General features: G+C 29.9%; 1 protein-coding gene across 1 annotated transcript; it reads right to left on the bottom strand.

Annotated features, from left to right (window-relative positions):
* Positions 1 to 2,963: 2,963 nt before the first annotated feature.
* On the bottom strand, positions 2,964 to 3,796 carry LOC108463590 (uncharacterized). The gene is made up of 2 exons (XM_017763514.2): positions 3,699 to 3,796; positions 2,964 to 3,566 (listed from the first exon to the last, which is right to left on the bottom strand). The coding sequence occupies exons 1-2, from the start codon at positions 3,699 to 3,701 to the stop codon at positions 3,231 to 3,233; spliced, it is 339 nt and encodes a 112-aa protein (XP_017619003.1). The 5' UTR covers positions 3,702 to 3,796; the 3' UTR covers positions 2,964 to 3,230.
* Positions 3,797 to 15,260: the final 11,464 nt, after the last annotated feature.

The raw sequence follows: 15,260 nt of genomic DNA, 5'->3' as shown, positions 1-15,260 counted from the left end.
TGTATTTTAAAACTCGAAGGGATATTTGGCTATTTAGAATCAATGAGAGAATCGAAACCCCGTAAGTTAGGGAACAATTCCTCGACGTTCCAAAACGCGAAACATTGCCTTATTTTGAAATTTTTGCCTTTTGAAATATAGTGAGTATAATGTTTGATAAAGTACGTTATTCGTTTAGATTAAAGATAAAATAATTTACTGGATGAATGTAACGAGGCTTAATTCATGGGGCGATGATATGAAATAAAAGTATAGTGCAGCATGGAGCGATGATACATGAATAAAAATATTACACAGATAAATGACAATAATATGAAAATACAAATAAACGAATCATAGTACACGCAATGGCAATAATCTCACAACATGCATCATTTAAATACTAACATTAATAATCAAAGACCAATGAAATAAATAATATATAACAATTTTAAAAATTATAAAGCAAATTAAAATAAATAAAATGTAAAACAAATTTTAAAATGATAATAAATGAATTTAATATAAATAATGTGAAAAAGGAATTTAATATCAACAATGTACAAAACAATTTAAAAATAGAGTATATGAAAAAGCAATTTTAAAATAAGTAATATACAAGACATCAAAGAGATAACTAGTATATATATAAAAATAGATATAACAATTTGAAATTGATAATATATATATAATTTTGAAGTAAATAATAAAACAATTTAAAATGAATAATACATAAAGCGAGTTTAAAATAAATAATGTAAAAGAAACTTAAAATCTATATTACACAAAGCAAATTAAAAAGATTCATATGAGTGATTTTAGAATAGATAATATATATATATACACACACAAAAGTGTAAAATAAATAGTATATATAAAACCTAAAGTAAATAATAATAAAAAAATTTTAAATAAATAAAAGAGCTTAACATCAGATATATAAAACAATTTTAAAATAAATAATATAAGTCAATTTTAAAAATAATAAATAAGAATCTAAAATAAAAGAGAGATCTTAAAAAATAATATACAAAATAATTTAAAAATACAACTTAAAATGAATAGAATGTATAACGGTTTAAAAGAAAACATAGAATGTCTAAAATAAATATTATATGGAAAACAAATTTTAAATATATATATATATATAATATAAAAATATACAAAATAATTTAATACAAGTAATATATATATGAAATCTTAAAGTAAATAATGATAAAAGGTTTGTAATAAATAATGAAAGAATTTAAAATTATTCACATATATAAAATAGTACAATAAAATAACATATAAAAACGTAAAATAGATAATATATAAAATGGTTTAACATAAATGACATATAAAAATAATCAGAATAAATAATATGAAAAGAGAAATTTGAAATAAATAAGGTATAAGTACATTTTAAATAGAAAACATATGTATATAAATAATCCAAAATAATATATAAAATTTAAAGTATATAAATAATTTCAAAATAAATAATATATAAAAGTTTAAAGCATATAAATAATTTCAAAAGAAATAAAATATAATAGTTTGAAGTATATAAACAATTTCAAAATAAATAAGATATAATAGTTTGAAGTATATAATGTAGGGACCTAAAATGAATAATAATAACAGATCTAAAAATGAAAAAGAAATAAATAAATCAATTAAATGAACAAGGATTAAGTTGAAATAGAATTAAAATTTAGGGCATAAATTATAAATAATAGAAAATAGGCTGTCGAGGGCCTAGGTGAAACACGCTGAAACAAATGAGGGACTGATTTGGGAAATATCCCCAGCCCTCATGCACTATGTTTCGAAATGGACCACACTGAAACGAAAGCAAAAACATGCGGCAAAAATTAAAAAAAATAAAAGAAACAGATAAGGGCCACATTGCAAGGCCTCGCAAAAGCGGAGGGACCTCGCGCATATATTTCCCAATAATGGGAAACACGCGAATCCCCCTGGGTACGGGTCGGGTCACGCAGGCAAGACTCCATACGATGCCGTTTTAGCGCTGTGGCTCAGGGTGCAAAACGGCACCGTTTTGTGGCGTTATTTAAGTTAAAATTTTTTATTTTTGCTTCATTTTTGCTTCATTCTCTAAAAAAAATCAGAAAGACACTCCCTCTTTCCCACTTATTCTCTGCTAGGGTTTCAAAAGAAACCCATTTATGCGCCGTCACTATGACCACTGCTCCTCCGCAGTGGACGGTGGTCGGAGCGGTGCCGAAAGGGGTTTTTTTTGTTTAAAAAAACATGTTTTGGAGGACATGCCTTCTCAGCCCGAAAACTCGAGACAAAAGGCTTCTCCTCCGTGGACGGTCTCAACGACGGGGAGGGAGGGCTTTGATGACGAAGCCAAGGTTCGGGTAAGCCCTTTTTTCCCCCTCTCCTTTATTCTATCCTTTTGTGAAATAGATTCGAAATAAATAAAAAAATACAAGAATAGAAAATCGAAAAAGAAAAAAAAATTACAATCAACCTTTTTAGCTTTCTTTTCGGTTTTTGATTGCTTAATCTCCGTGTTTTTACAATGTTTTATTTCTGGGCTTATATAGCCAAGAGAAAAAAAAGAAAAATACATTTGATTCCTGTTACTGCTATTGCCTTTTCTTTTGTTTTCCTGCTTCGTTTCTGTTTTTGTTTTCTCTTTGGCTTGTTTGCAGGCTATGGGAAGAGTCAATGCAGACATGTTTTGCCACTTTGGTGCAAGGTCGCAGCCGGTCAAGCTTTTGGGCGGTGTCGCGTCTTTGCGCACATGGAGAATGCAGCGAGGTGACCTAGGGTTTTCATTTTTCCTAAACATGAGTTTAGGTCTTGAGCTAACGGGCCTAATCTGTAATGGCTTAGTTGTTTAAGTTAATGGGTTGGTAATTGGGTTCTGGAAATATGAGCTGATTTAACTTTGTACTGGACATTTAATGGTCTTGGGACTTTATTTGGTTATTTTTTTGGTTTCTAATCGGCCGGGTAAAATAGAGCTCTTACATTATTTTTATCTAGCCTTTTATTTTTTTCCTTACGAAACATGCAGGAAAGAAACATTAGGAACAGCAGCATGCCAGCATCGCCATCATCCAAACATTAACTTGAAAATGTTACAGAATGAACAAAAACATAACCAAGTACAGATTCTTGAAAACATAAGCCCTGGGCTTTTTCAGCAACTATAATTTTTCCGAATTTATTTAATCTTACAATCCAAAAAAGGCGAGTATACTGGAGCTATGAAAGTAGTTTAAAATTTGATTTCAAGCTTCATTTTTACCGCCATCGCCATTGTTGCCACCGTTCATCATAGCGAGAATAGAATTCATCATTGCTTTTTCATCGAAATTCAGGGCATTCTCCCCATCGTTTTTGTCAATTGCATCAAGGAAGAGCATGAAATCATCAACCATTTTCAGCTTGGGGGCTTCCTTAGCAACCATGCTCTGCTTCTTCTTCTTAAGCATTTCGTATTCCTTGTCTTTCTCACGAAGCGCAAAGTAAAGAGACCTTAGCAACTCACTCATCCGCCTTGTCTCCTCTCTCATCCTTGCAGCTTCCACAACCATAGCAGTAAACATAATGACATCTTGCAGGTCCTGTTTTATTAAAGACAAAAAACATAACTTTATTATTCGTTAACAAAAAATCTAAGTCCTCACTTACTAACAATAAATGATGTTGGTGTTGTTACTATAAGGAAACTGAAATAACAGAAACCGAAATCTAACCATAGGATATGAGACAAAGATTCGTTAAACTGCAAGAAGTGTGGAGTAAGCTATGAGGGGTATAATAATTTGATGCTATATATAGAGAGAAATAGAGAATAAAACAATGAAGAAGCGCCACTGATATTTAATATTGTTGTTGTCATCGTCCTCGTCATAAATGAATAAAAGTAAATAAAATATGCTAAAATCGCAGGAATGGTTGTTGGTACATGAAATTTTTTTAACTATATTTAATCTTTGTCTTAGTTGCATGACGGTATGGACAACTTTTCAGCATTTCGACCTGGAAACTTAGGTCAGCATTATAAAGGTGGGTGTCATGGACTTACGAAGATTTTTCAAGTAGTGGGGTACCAAATTTTCAATTATATTTAGTACTCATTGCAGTTTAAACAAAAAAAGAATATATAATTTTTGTATTATTTCATGACAGTATTACGTAAAAGGTTGTCAGCATGACTAAAGGTGGGCCTCGCTTTCTTGCTTTAGTTGTACGTCTTCTTTTGATCAAGTTTGTCTAAGTTAATTTTAGATTGCCACGTGGAATGTGCGAATTTGACAACTTAGAAACCGCGTTAAATTATGAAAATATTACAAATTTTATTAAAATTTAGTCATTAACAGAGGTATATTTTCTTAAAATAATTTTATTTATACTTTTGAGGATTTTTTACCACCAATTTTTTAAACTGTTTTTAATAAGTTTGATAAAAATATTGTTAAAAAATTTAATGTAGATGATGTGAAATTTTATATGTTAAATATTTTAATGAAATATAATTTATCACTTAAATAACTTAATAAGATAATTATATGTGAAAATAATAAAATAAATAAATAATACGTAAAATTAAAAAATAACTCTTAATTTAAAGAGAATGATTCAAGGTTTTAATCTTTTAAAAAAATTCAATCTTTCATATATTTGTTTCTTGAGAATTTTTTAATAAGTTAAGTTTTTTAAAATAATTATATTTATTCTCTTTAAATTAAGAGTTATTTTTTAATTTCAAGTATTATTTATTTTATTTTTTACATATAATTATCTTATTAGGTTATCTAAGTAATAAATTACATTTCATTAAAATATTTATATATAAAATTCTATATAATCCTATTAACTTTTTTAACATACTTTTATCAAATATGTTAAAAATTATTTTAAAAATAATGATAAAAAACTAAAATACAATTAAAATTATTTTAACTTAATAGCGAAATTTATCATTAACCCTTAAAATAATTATATCACAACTTTGCAAGCATTGCATATGCAACGAAAGATAGGGAGTCCAGCTTTAAAGATAATGCTGAATCAGACATCTACTACGCAGAAATTGTTGATGTGCGATAAAATTCATTCCGCTAGTAGCCGCAAGATTAATTATTATAATAGTAATTTTAAAATTAGTAATAAAATATAAAAATATATATTATTAAATTTATGGTTTATTAAATAGTAATTAATATTTTTTATAATAATTGATATTTTGTAAGATCTCAATTTAATTCTGTTTAGGTCAAAGGTGATATTTAACTAAAGCTTTTAAATTAAAGAATCTCAATATATGATAATTTATCATCATTTAATTATTTTCGCATGGGCTCATTTAACAAAGTAAAATATCACAATATAATAAAATAATCAATTAAAAAAATCTTTTGATTCCAAATAAGAATTTATTGACCCTTAAAAAAAGCCTCAAAATTATAAATTTTATTCGTCATTTTACTTTTTAATGTTTAAATTCCAAGTTCCAAATGTTTAGGAGATTTAGTTTAACTTCTTTCAACCACTTGTTGATTGAGATTGTTATAGATGAATTTAAAATAAAATAAAATAAAAATACAAAAATGTTATTAATAATTTTATTAAATGTAATTATTTTTTATAAAAAATAATTTAAATTTGGGAAAAGGTTACACAAGGGAAAAGTTATATAACACTCAAAAATTAATAGACAGAGTTGTGTGAAGTTGAAGTTAGAATTTCAAATTCTCGTGAAAATGAAGGAGAGATGATTTCACTATTTGAGTGAATTAATTTATCAGAGAATTTTTGTTTATATAAAAAAAAATATATATATTTTTTAATGTACTCAATTGATAGAGTCATCTCATATTTTGCGGCTAAGGTGACCGTTTTAGCTTCCATAAATTATCTTTCTTTTAAAGAATTAAAAGAATGTAAAGCTCTTATGAACTCTAGTACTGACATGAAATTATTAGGACAGTCAAGAAACCTAATTAACTATGCCACATGCACAAACTTTAAAAGATTTTCTTTTTCTATAAATAACAGGTTTCCAATGCTCCAGTGTTTCATTTCATTCTATAAAATATTCTCCATAGCATTTTGTTATAAAATTATAATAAAATATATCATAATCCAAGCCGAAGTTCGATTAGCTCTGGTTACTTGGAATCTAACTCCGAAAACTCCCCTTATATACATTTCAAAAGAACCTCTTTGGGAGGTCTCTGCTCTTTAAACACTCCACTTTTTATTTCCTTCTTCTCCCTACTTTAGCCATCAATGTCTGGAAGAAGATGAATTGACCAACAGTTTGGCATCAACAATGGTGCGATCAGTGTAGACCAAACTCGCGAAGAAAGCTAAGGAACTCTTGAACTTTAGAGGGACCAGGAATCACTTTCAGAAAATGGAAGACCAATAGAAAACAGCAGTGGAATCATCAAACAACATCAATAGTTGTGTTTGCAAAAGATTCATCTCTTTCATTTCTCATCCTAAATTTGCAGGCCTCTACCTTTCAATATCACCCCTCTGCATTTTAATCAACGCTAAACCACTCCAAAAATCTTGAAAGAGGCTCTACTTATCCTGCATTTATCTCTAAACTCAACTTTACACCCAAATCTAATGTACCCACTTGGGATTTTTTTATATCAATGCATGCAATGGTTTGTTTTGTTTAGTTCGAATCTTAATCTTTTTTCTAACCTCAATTCTACATGTTCTATACTTCAAATTTCTGCATAAAAAACAATAGTGAAAAGTGATCAAGTTAGAGGAAATTTTACTTTGCTATATCAATATTTCATTTGTTGGATTGAGGGGTAGGTTATCTCCTGCTATTGGCAACCTTACAAAGCCTAGAGTTTTGTCACTTCGGTTTAATGAATTCTTCAGTGAGCTGCCTTTAGAAATGAGAAAGATTAATCTTTTGAGAGTTCTTGATTTAGGTTTTAGTGCTTTTCATTATCCTATATACTAGCCACCTTAGCTAAGTGCACTTCATTGACGGTTATTAAGTTATCTAGCTAGGAATCAATTGAGTGGAACCAATATTCTTACAATTTTTGGGCCGATTACAGGGAACATCTAGTGAGGATCCACCTGATACAAATGCAGAATCATGCTAAGATACCAATGAAGTTAGCTCTCAAACTAAATTAAATAGGCAAAGTAGTTTAGTAAATATTGTTCGATCATTGATACGTGAGACATTCTTTGGTACTGAAAAGTGTATGGACAATTGTAGTAATACTTTAGGGGAAGCTATTCTTGGACAGCATGATTCTACTTCTAAGTTATCTGATGAGACCTTAAGGCTTATTGTAAAGTTATTGAAGGCTCTAGATGATGAAGTTACACAACTTACCTTAAAGCCAACCCAAGAGTGCCACTTTGTGCAAAAGGTTTTAGTAGTACTACAATAGGCCCCCAAACATCTGCTACCAGATCTCGTTTCTTCATTGCCAAAGTTAGCATGTCAGTTTGACCATAATGTTGGTGGTTGTGTTATTTTATGTCAGCTAAAAATGACAGATGCAGACTCTTCAATGTGACTGCTTATTATTGAGGCCATGTGTCAATTGAAGTTGGCTATTGATGTTTGGAAATGTGTATTTCTTCAAGCCTATGATGTGGATGATTTAAACGATGAATCACTTGGAGATGCAATTGCCTTATTATTTAAAGTTGCATCTTAGTGCCAGGATCTCCCTCTAGCATTAACCAAGAACGACTATCATCTGGTGAACACGATAAAAACAAACAGAAAATAATGGTGTATCTATAAATCCTACTTTGGCTACTTATTTCTACCTAAAAGTGTACACTAAAAATTACTCAATCTTACACTGCATTCCTTGGCTGCGCGTGCACGTTAAAACAACGAATTTATACAAAAAATTTTAAAGCTCGGTTTTACTACAAGCGTACAATGTTAGTTGTGAAATTTAAGGTTTTGATGAAATACGAAGTATTCCAAGAGGTCGAACCCAAAGGAAGAGGCGGTTGAGTAATAACTAGCATAAACAATAGAGTCTAAGCAACTACTAACATGATTTTATAGTATGACAATTCATAACAAGAAGAAATTGCAAGAAAATTAAATATGCCACTTTAAGGACTAAATTGCTAAGAATGTAAAACTAAGGGACTATCCAATAAATAACTAATGAGGGTTGGTTGACTTTGATGTGGTTCACCGAACCTCAGACAAGGGACATAAATTACGTAAATTACCAAGTGGTTTCATTTTATTTTTCAATATCAATTTTACCGACTTAGACGAATTAGGTCCAATTTATCTTCTGATCTCATCGATTAATTTAGGACTAATAAATGGGTGCTCGGCAAGATTACTTTCTCTCGGCAAGATTACTTTCTGGTCTCACTTGCCTAGATGTTCCCTTAAGGGTGTCACTACCTAAGTTCTTAGTCCTATTCGATTTAGTCCAATTTATTACGATTTAGTCATTTATCCAAATATTTTAGTTTACCCACATCTCCATCAACCAACCTCCTTTTTGAGGATTTTCTTAGGGATGAAGGAGAGGAAGACTCCTTGTTTCTCGACTTTGAGGTATATATAGGAGGGTATATTCTTATTTGGTAGTGTTACATAGTTGACAATATGGAGGGTAAGTATGCTCGTATGGTCAGCTAGGTGGTAAGGCCATTACAGGTTCGTTGTTGCCATATGTGGTATTGTGTGGTCCTATTCTAGCATTCTTCTTTCTGAGGTTGTTGTGTCTTGGTAGTCCTTGTGGAAGGTTTCTAGTGGATCATCTCTTAAGGTAATTGAAGTAGGATTTGTGGAGGTTCAACCACTGATGGATTTGGCTGGAGGGTCACTACAAGGTATGCTCAATGGAAGGTCACTCTCATGTGCCATTCAAGCTACAGGTCGACTCTCATTTTGTCACCTAGAGCGTATAACATTAGCGTTTATGTCCTTTGTCAATTTGATCATTATTTTTTTTAGCTAAATTTTGTCATTAACATTTCAAAAAAAAGTCAATTTTTAAACGAAAATGATGATTAAAACATAATTTTCTAATGATGTTGGCATGACAACCTATGTGTCTTCGTCTTGACATTGCAATATTTGTTTTATATATCATATCAACAAATAATCTAAAACTTAAAAAAAATAAAAAGTTCATAAAATTTAAAAAGAAAAAAAAAGAAAAATATGAAGTATATGTGGATTGCCATGTGGCTATTTTGTTAAAACAATTTAATGTTTTAGCTAATATTTTCGTTGTAAAACAACATTTTGATTTATTTTTTTAAAAGGTTAATGGTAAAATTTAATATTTTTAATAGGTTGAGAGTCAAATTTAACTAAAAGAATAAGAACCAAATTGACAAAAAATATTTATTAAGAATTAACTTTGTCATTAAATATAAATATAAATATAAATATTAAAGGCTAAATTTATTATTATGACTTTTCCATATTGAGTTATATTATGTAATATAAAGTGGATAGTAGTACAATTTAATGATCATTAAGATAAAGTAGATAGTAGTACAGGTAAAGTGCCCATAAAGTTTGGGCTTTGATCATGAATTGGGTGAGCTTCAATGGATTAAACCAATCAATTGCTTCAATTAATTTGATTTCCCTAAAAGTCAAATAAAAGTATTCAATTTTAATATATTTATTTGATTGGATTTACTTTTTTAAAGTCCATTCGACCAACTTATTTATATATTTTAATTAATAATCAATATTTTTATTAAAATAATAAAAATTAATTACGAAAATAGTATAAGATATAGATAAATTACAAAATGTATAATTTTTTTATAATGTTTTCGGGTGTTGTTAATATGTCAAGCGACAGCACCTTCAAATTCTTCCATCTTCTGTCAATGAGTTACTTGAAGTAAAAAAAAAAAAAAACTTTTTTTTAAGTGATTTTATCGACGTGTCAAGTGGCATCCAAAAAATATCTCTAAATGTAAACTAAATATGATATTAATAAAAAATATTTTTTTAAGGTGATACTAGAGGTGTTCATGGGTCGGGTTCAGGTCGGGCTCAACAAAAAAATTATGTCTATTTATTGGGCCCAGGCTAAAAATACCTTGCCCAAGGCCTAACCTATTTTTTAAACGGGCCTTATTTTTTTATCCAAGCCTATTTTTCGGCCTATATTTTTACCCAAACTTCCCACATTTCGGACAGACCTTCAGGCTGGGCCGGGTAGCCCGGCCCATGAACACCTCTAGGTGATACCGTGAAAGTATCAAGCAAGAAATTTTTTTAAAAAGAATTACTTATTCAGAAAGAATATTAGGTTAAGGCAACTAAATATTAGGTTGTGGATATTAGAGGCGACAGGTTAAGGCAAAACTGAAATGTTTATGGGGACGAATTACTCCATTATCACATTTGTTGTGAGTGTGCAAAGGCAGGCTGGCTTTTGATTCAATTCCAGATTTCCCATTTGATGGACTTTTATTGTGAACTTAGATGTGTTTCTTTTAATACAAAGTTCTAATAACGTCCCATGTTGTCAGCATATGATAACCAATCACACATTAATCAATACCTTATTTAAAAACTATCTTATTTGCAGACTTTAATTACAGATTTTTGTGCAAGGCAACACCCTCAATGTCACCCCTTTTCTTTTAATAATATATATTTTAATTTAACATATATATTTTTTAATTTTAAATTGGTGTTGCTTGATATTTTGGTGGTATCACTTTAAAAATATATTTTTCCTTTCTTGGTATAGTAACTTTTTATTATTATTTCAGTTGACTTATTGGAAGAAGGTGGGAGAAAATTTTAAGGTGGTGTCAGCTTTAGCACTAAAAATATTATAAAGAATGATTATTTTGTAATTAATTTATATCTTATACTATTTCTTTAATTAATTTTTTATATTATTTTAATAAAAACCCTAAAATTAACTATAATTTTTTTATATTTACAATTGATTCCTATAAAAGCAAATCAAAAGAGAGTTGCTCCTATGGTTTAAACTCACAGAATGAGCTGTAATTATCAATTATTTTATAATAAAAACAAATTAAATATTTAATTTTTTAATTTAACTAATCAATTGCAATCCCTATACGCAAATCGACCTACACCCATTTATTGTATATAGCTTTACCTGATCTCCTTTTGCTCAAAATATAGACCAACAAAACTTCTATTTTGCTTCCATCTCCATCAACCTTCTGCCTATCCCTCTCTCTTTTCTTTTTCCACCATTATCCATTTAGAGGTGTGCATGGGTCCGGTTACCCAGCCCGGCCCGAAGGCCCGCCCAAAATGTGGGAGGGTTTGGACAAAAATATAGGCCCGAAAAATGGGCCTGGACAAAAAAATAAAGGCCAGTTTAAAAAATGGGCCTGGCCTCAAGTAAGGTATTTTTAGCCCAGGCCCGGCCCGAATCACTAAAGGACAAAAAAATCTGTATATATATTTTTTTATTTTTGAATGTTATTTTCTTGTTGTTTTCTCCTTATTTTCTGTCATTTTACTATAATGTTGCTATTATTTTGTTGTTATTGTTTGGATATTGTATAAAATTTATTTTATTGTTAATTTTCTTATTATTTTAAAGGCATTTGTTAATTTTTTATTATTTTAGAAATATTTACTTGTTAAGTTGTATTTATCTTAGTGTTATTTAAGTCTCCATATTTTTAAAATTTATTTTTAATTTGTTGGGAAATATTTATTTTGATATTTTTATATTTTGGATGTATTATATATATTTAAAAATAATATAAAAATTAATATGGTAATTTGGACCGGCCGGGTCCAAGTTTTAGTATTTTTATCCGGGTCGGGCTTGGACAAAATTTTAGGCCCATTTTTAGGCCCGACCCGACTCGAACCCAATAAATAAGCATAATTTTTTAGTTGAGCCCGACTCGAACCCGGCCCGTCCTGACCCATGAACACTTCTATTATCCATCTCTTTGGCTTTTCTTGGTCAATGTCTAGAATAATGATATTTGTTGTATATATATTGCTTTACCCGATCTCCTTTTGATCACCCCTTTAATCTTTTGTCTATTAACTAAGATAATAAAAAGTTAAAAGGGCACGTTTTCATAATGATATTTTATATGTTAGTTTTTTTTCCCCTTTAGGAAACTACAACATAGAAGCGACAAAAAGAGGAAAAAAAAAAAACACTTCAAACCCTAAAAACATTAAACATAAACTGCTGGCTTTTCATGCAAGGAAACCAGTTTTATATTTGTTTTCACTCATGCTTCTTTTTTACCTTCATCAGCTGCAAATCCGCCGTTATCGCCACCTTTCATCAGATTGAGAATAGAATTCATCATTGCTTTTTCATCAAAATTCAGGGCATTCGTCCCACCGTTCTCATCAATTGCATCAAGGAAGAGCATGAAATCATCAACCATTTTCAGCTTGACGGCTTCCTTAGCAACCATCCTCTGCTTCTTCTTCTTAAGCATTTCGTATTCCTTGGCTTTCTCACGAAGCGCAGCTTGAAGAGACCTTAGCAACTCAGTCATCCGCCTTGTCTCCTCTCTCATCCTTGCAGCTTCCACAGCCATAGCAGTAAACATAATGACATCTTGCGGGTCCTGTTTTATTAAAGACAAAAAACATAACTTTATTCGTTAACAGAAAATCTAAGTCCTCACTTACCAACAATAAATGTTGTTGGTGTTGTTACCGTAAGGAAACTGAAATAACAGAAACCGAAATCTAACCATAGGATATGAGACAAAGATTCGTTAAACTGCAAGAAATGTGGTGTGAGCTATGAGGGATATAATTTGATGCTATATATATATATATATAGAGAGAGAGAGAGAGAGAGAATAAAACACTGAAGAAGGGCATAAATAATATTACTGATATTGAGAAGAAGGTGCTGATAAAAATTAGACAAAGATCATGTGAGATATAAATAAAATATTCATTTTAAAAAATACATAATCCAAGTAAAAGTCAAGGAAGCATGGAAAGAACACAGACATCCGGGTTTAACCTTGAACTCCATTTTATTTAAATCTGAGGAGTAGGCGACAAACGTGAGCTTAGCGTGCATTTGGATTCCATCCCACGTGGGATCCGACACCCTTACCTTTCTTTCTTTGTGGTGTTAAAAAAGAAGAATATTCAAATATAGCTACAGAGAAAGTCATTAAATTATTTAGAAAATAAGCAATATTTTGGAGAGGTGTAGGTATGACTATCGTTAAAATTAGAAAAGTATTAAACGCAGAATTAACTGGAGCAATTCTATGTGGATTTGTTCATACATCATGTCATTTATGTAAACAAATCAAACTTCAAATCTTCACAATATGCACTCACTATGGCTAAATGCAATAATATACACAACGTCTATACCAAAGTATCTTACTGAAATCAACAACTCAGAAATAACTTCTCAGTAGCCACCATCTAATTCAAAACAAAATAATAAATGTTGATGTAGCTTTGTTCACCCTTAAACAAGGGAAAAAGAAATATAATCAATGAAATTTGTAGATAAAAGAGTGTAGAGACTTCAAAATTAAAAAAAGTAACTGTCCATTATAGCTTAATCTAGATTAGAGGTGCTCATGTACTAGGCTGGGCCAGGTCGGGCCGGGTTCAACTAAAAAATTAAGCCCATTTACTTGGCCTAGGCCCGACTCAAAATATAGGCATAAAATTTTGCACAAGCCCGACCAAGATAAAAATGTTAAAATCGGGCCCGACCCAACCCGCCCGTATTTATTTTTATATTATTTTAAATATATATACTACATCAAAAATACTAAAAGATCAAAATAAATATTTTCCAACAAATTGAAAATAAATTTTAAAAATATATACACTTAAATGCATCTAAGATAAATGCAACTTAACAAGAAAATACCTCTAAAATAAAAAATTTAACAAATGCCTTTAAAATAATAACAAAATTAACAATAAAATAAGTTTTATACAATATCCAAATAATAACAACAAAATAATAGCAACATGATAGTAAAATAGTAGTAAAATAGGGAGAAAACAACAAGAAAATAACATTAAAAAAATAAATTTTTTTGTCCTTTAATAAATTTGGGCCAGGCCCAAGCCAAAAATGCCTTACCCGAGTCCTGATCTATTTTTTAAATGGGTCTTATTTATTTGTCTAAACCCATTTTTAGTGGCCTATATTTTTGCCCAAACCTCCCACATTTTGAGCGCGCCTTTGAGCCGAGCTGGATGGCCCGACCCATGATCAGGTCTAATCTAGATATCATCATTTCATTTATTTAAAAGTTTTTACAAAAACAACAACCTTGAAGTGACTTTTTAGTAGCTTCAAATTGTAATTTACAAAAGCAATTACACAAAGATTCAAACAAAATATCAAAACTGAAGGTGACCAAAGTTGAGGGACTGTTTACGATGGTCACCTTGTGGCTTCAAATTGTAATTTACAAAAACAATTACACAAAGATTCGTACAAAATATCAAAACTGAAGGTGACCAAAATTGAGGGACTGTTTACGATGGTCACCTTGCATAATTTTGTTCATCATGCACAGAAGCTACTTACCAATTTTGTTCTAAAAATATCAGAATTGAGTAGAGAGACTGCTGTTTACAAAATATATATACAAAATATTCATTCTGATGATCACCTTGTAGTAGTTTTGTTATTCTTTCAATAAGCACAAGAGCTTATTCATACGGGATAGAAGTAAATAATTAATATTATATTAATTTTTTATATAAAAATTTATATTTATACTTATCTAAGCATCATTTTTTCAAGAGATTCATATGGGAAAAATTCTTTTGTAGTTTGTGTATTTATTGAAGATTAGTATGTAGCTTGTAGCACATTTGTACGTGTCCCTGGTTTTATTGAGGTAGATGAATCTTCTTGTAGGTTATCTTACTTTGTTTATAATCGTCTCATTATAATCAAATAATTTACAATTGATGACGTTTGTCTTGATTGGTCATTTTAGTTTGACTTGTCAAAAAGTTAATTGGGCTTAATATATGTACAATTTATCCATTCCACTAAAGTTAGAGCACCTGATTCAATGATGCAACAACTAACTTTTCAGCAGATTTTCCCAAAAGCCATTAATTTCATTTGGTGTTAATTGGACTTTTTTTAATTGCTAGGAAGGAGCATATTAAATCAATAATCAATATATTGCATGGAAAGAAACCAAAACTCATGATTTAAATGCGAAAATTAGAAATTCTAAACAACATATACAAGAATTTAAAATTTTAAAAGTTTTTAAAATAATAATTTTAAGAACTAAATAATTTATTTAGAAATTTA

The sequence above is a fragment of the Gossypium arboreum genome, chromosome 13, assembly GCF_025698485.1.
Source record: "Gossypium arboreum isolate Shixiya-1 chromosome 13, ASM2569848v2, whole genome shotgun sequence".
NCBI lineage: Eukaryota > Viridiplantae > Streptophyta > Magnoliopsida > Malvales > Malvaceae > Gossypium > Gossypium arboreum.
The sequence above is the reverse complement of the archived record's forward strand: the minus strand, read 5'-3'. Positions and strand labels throughout refer to the sequence as shown.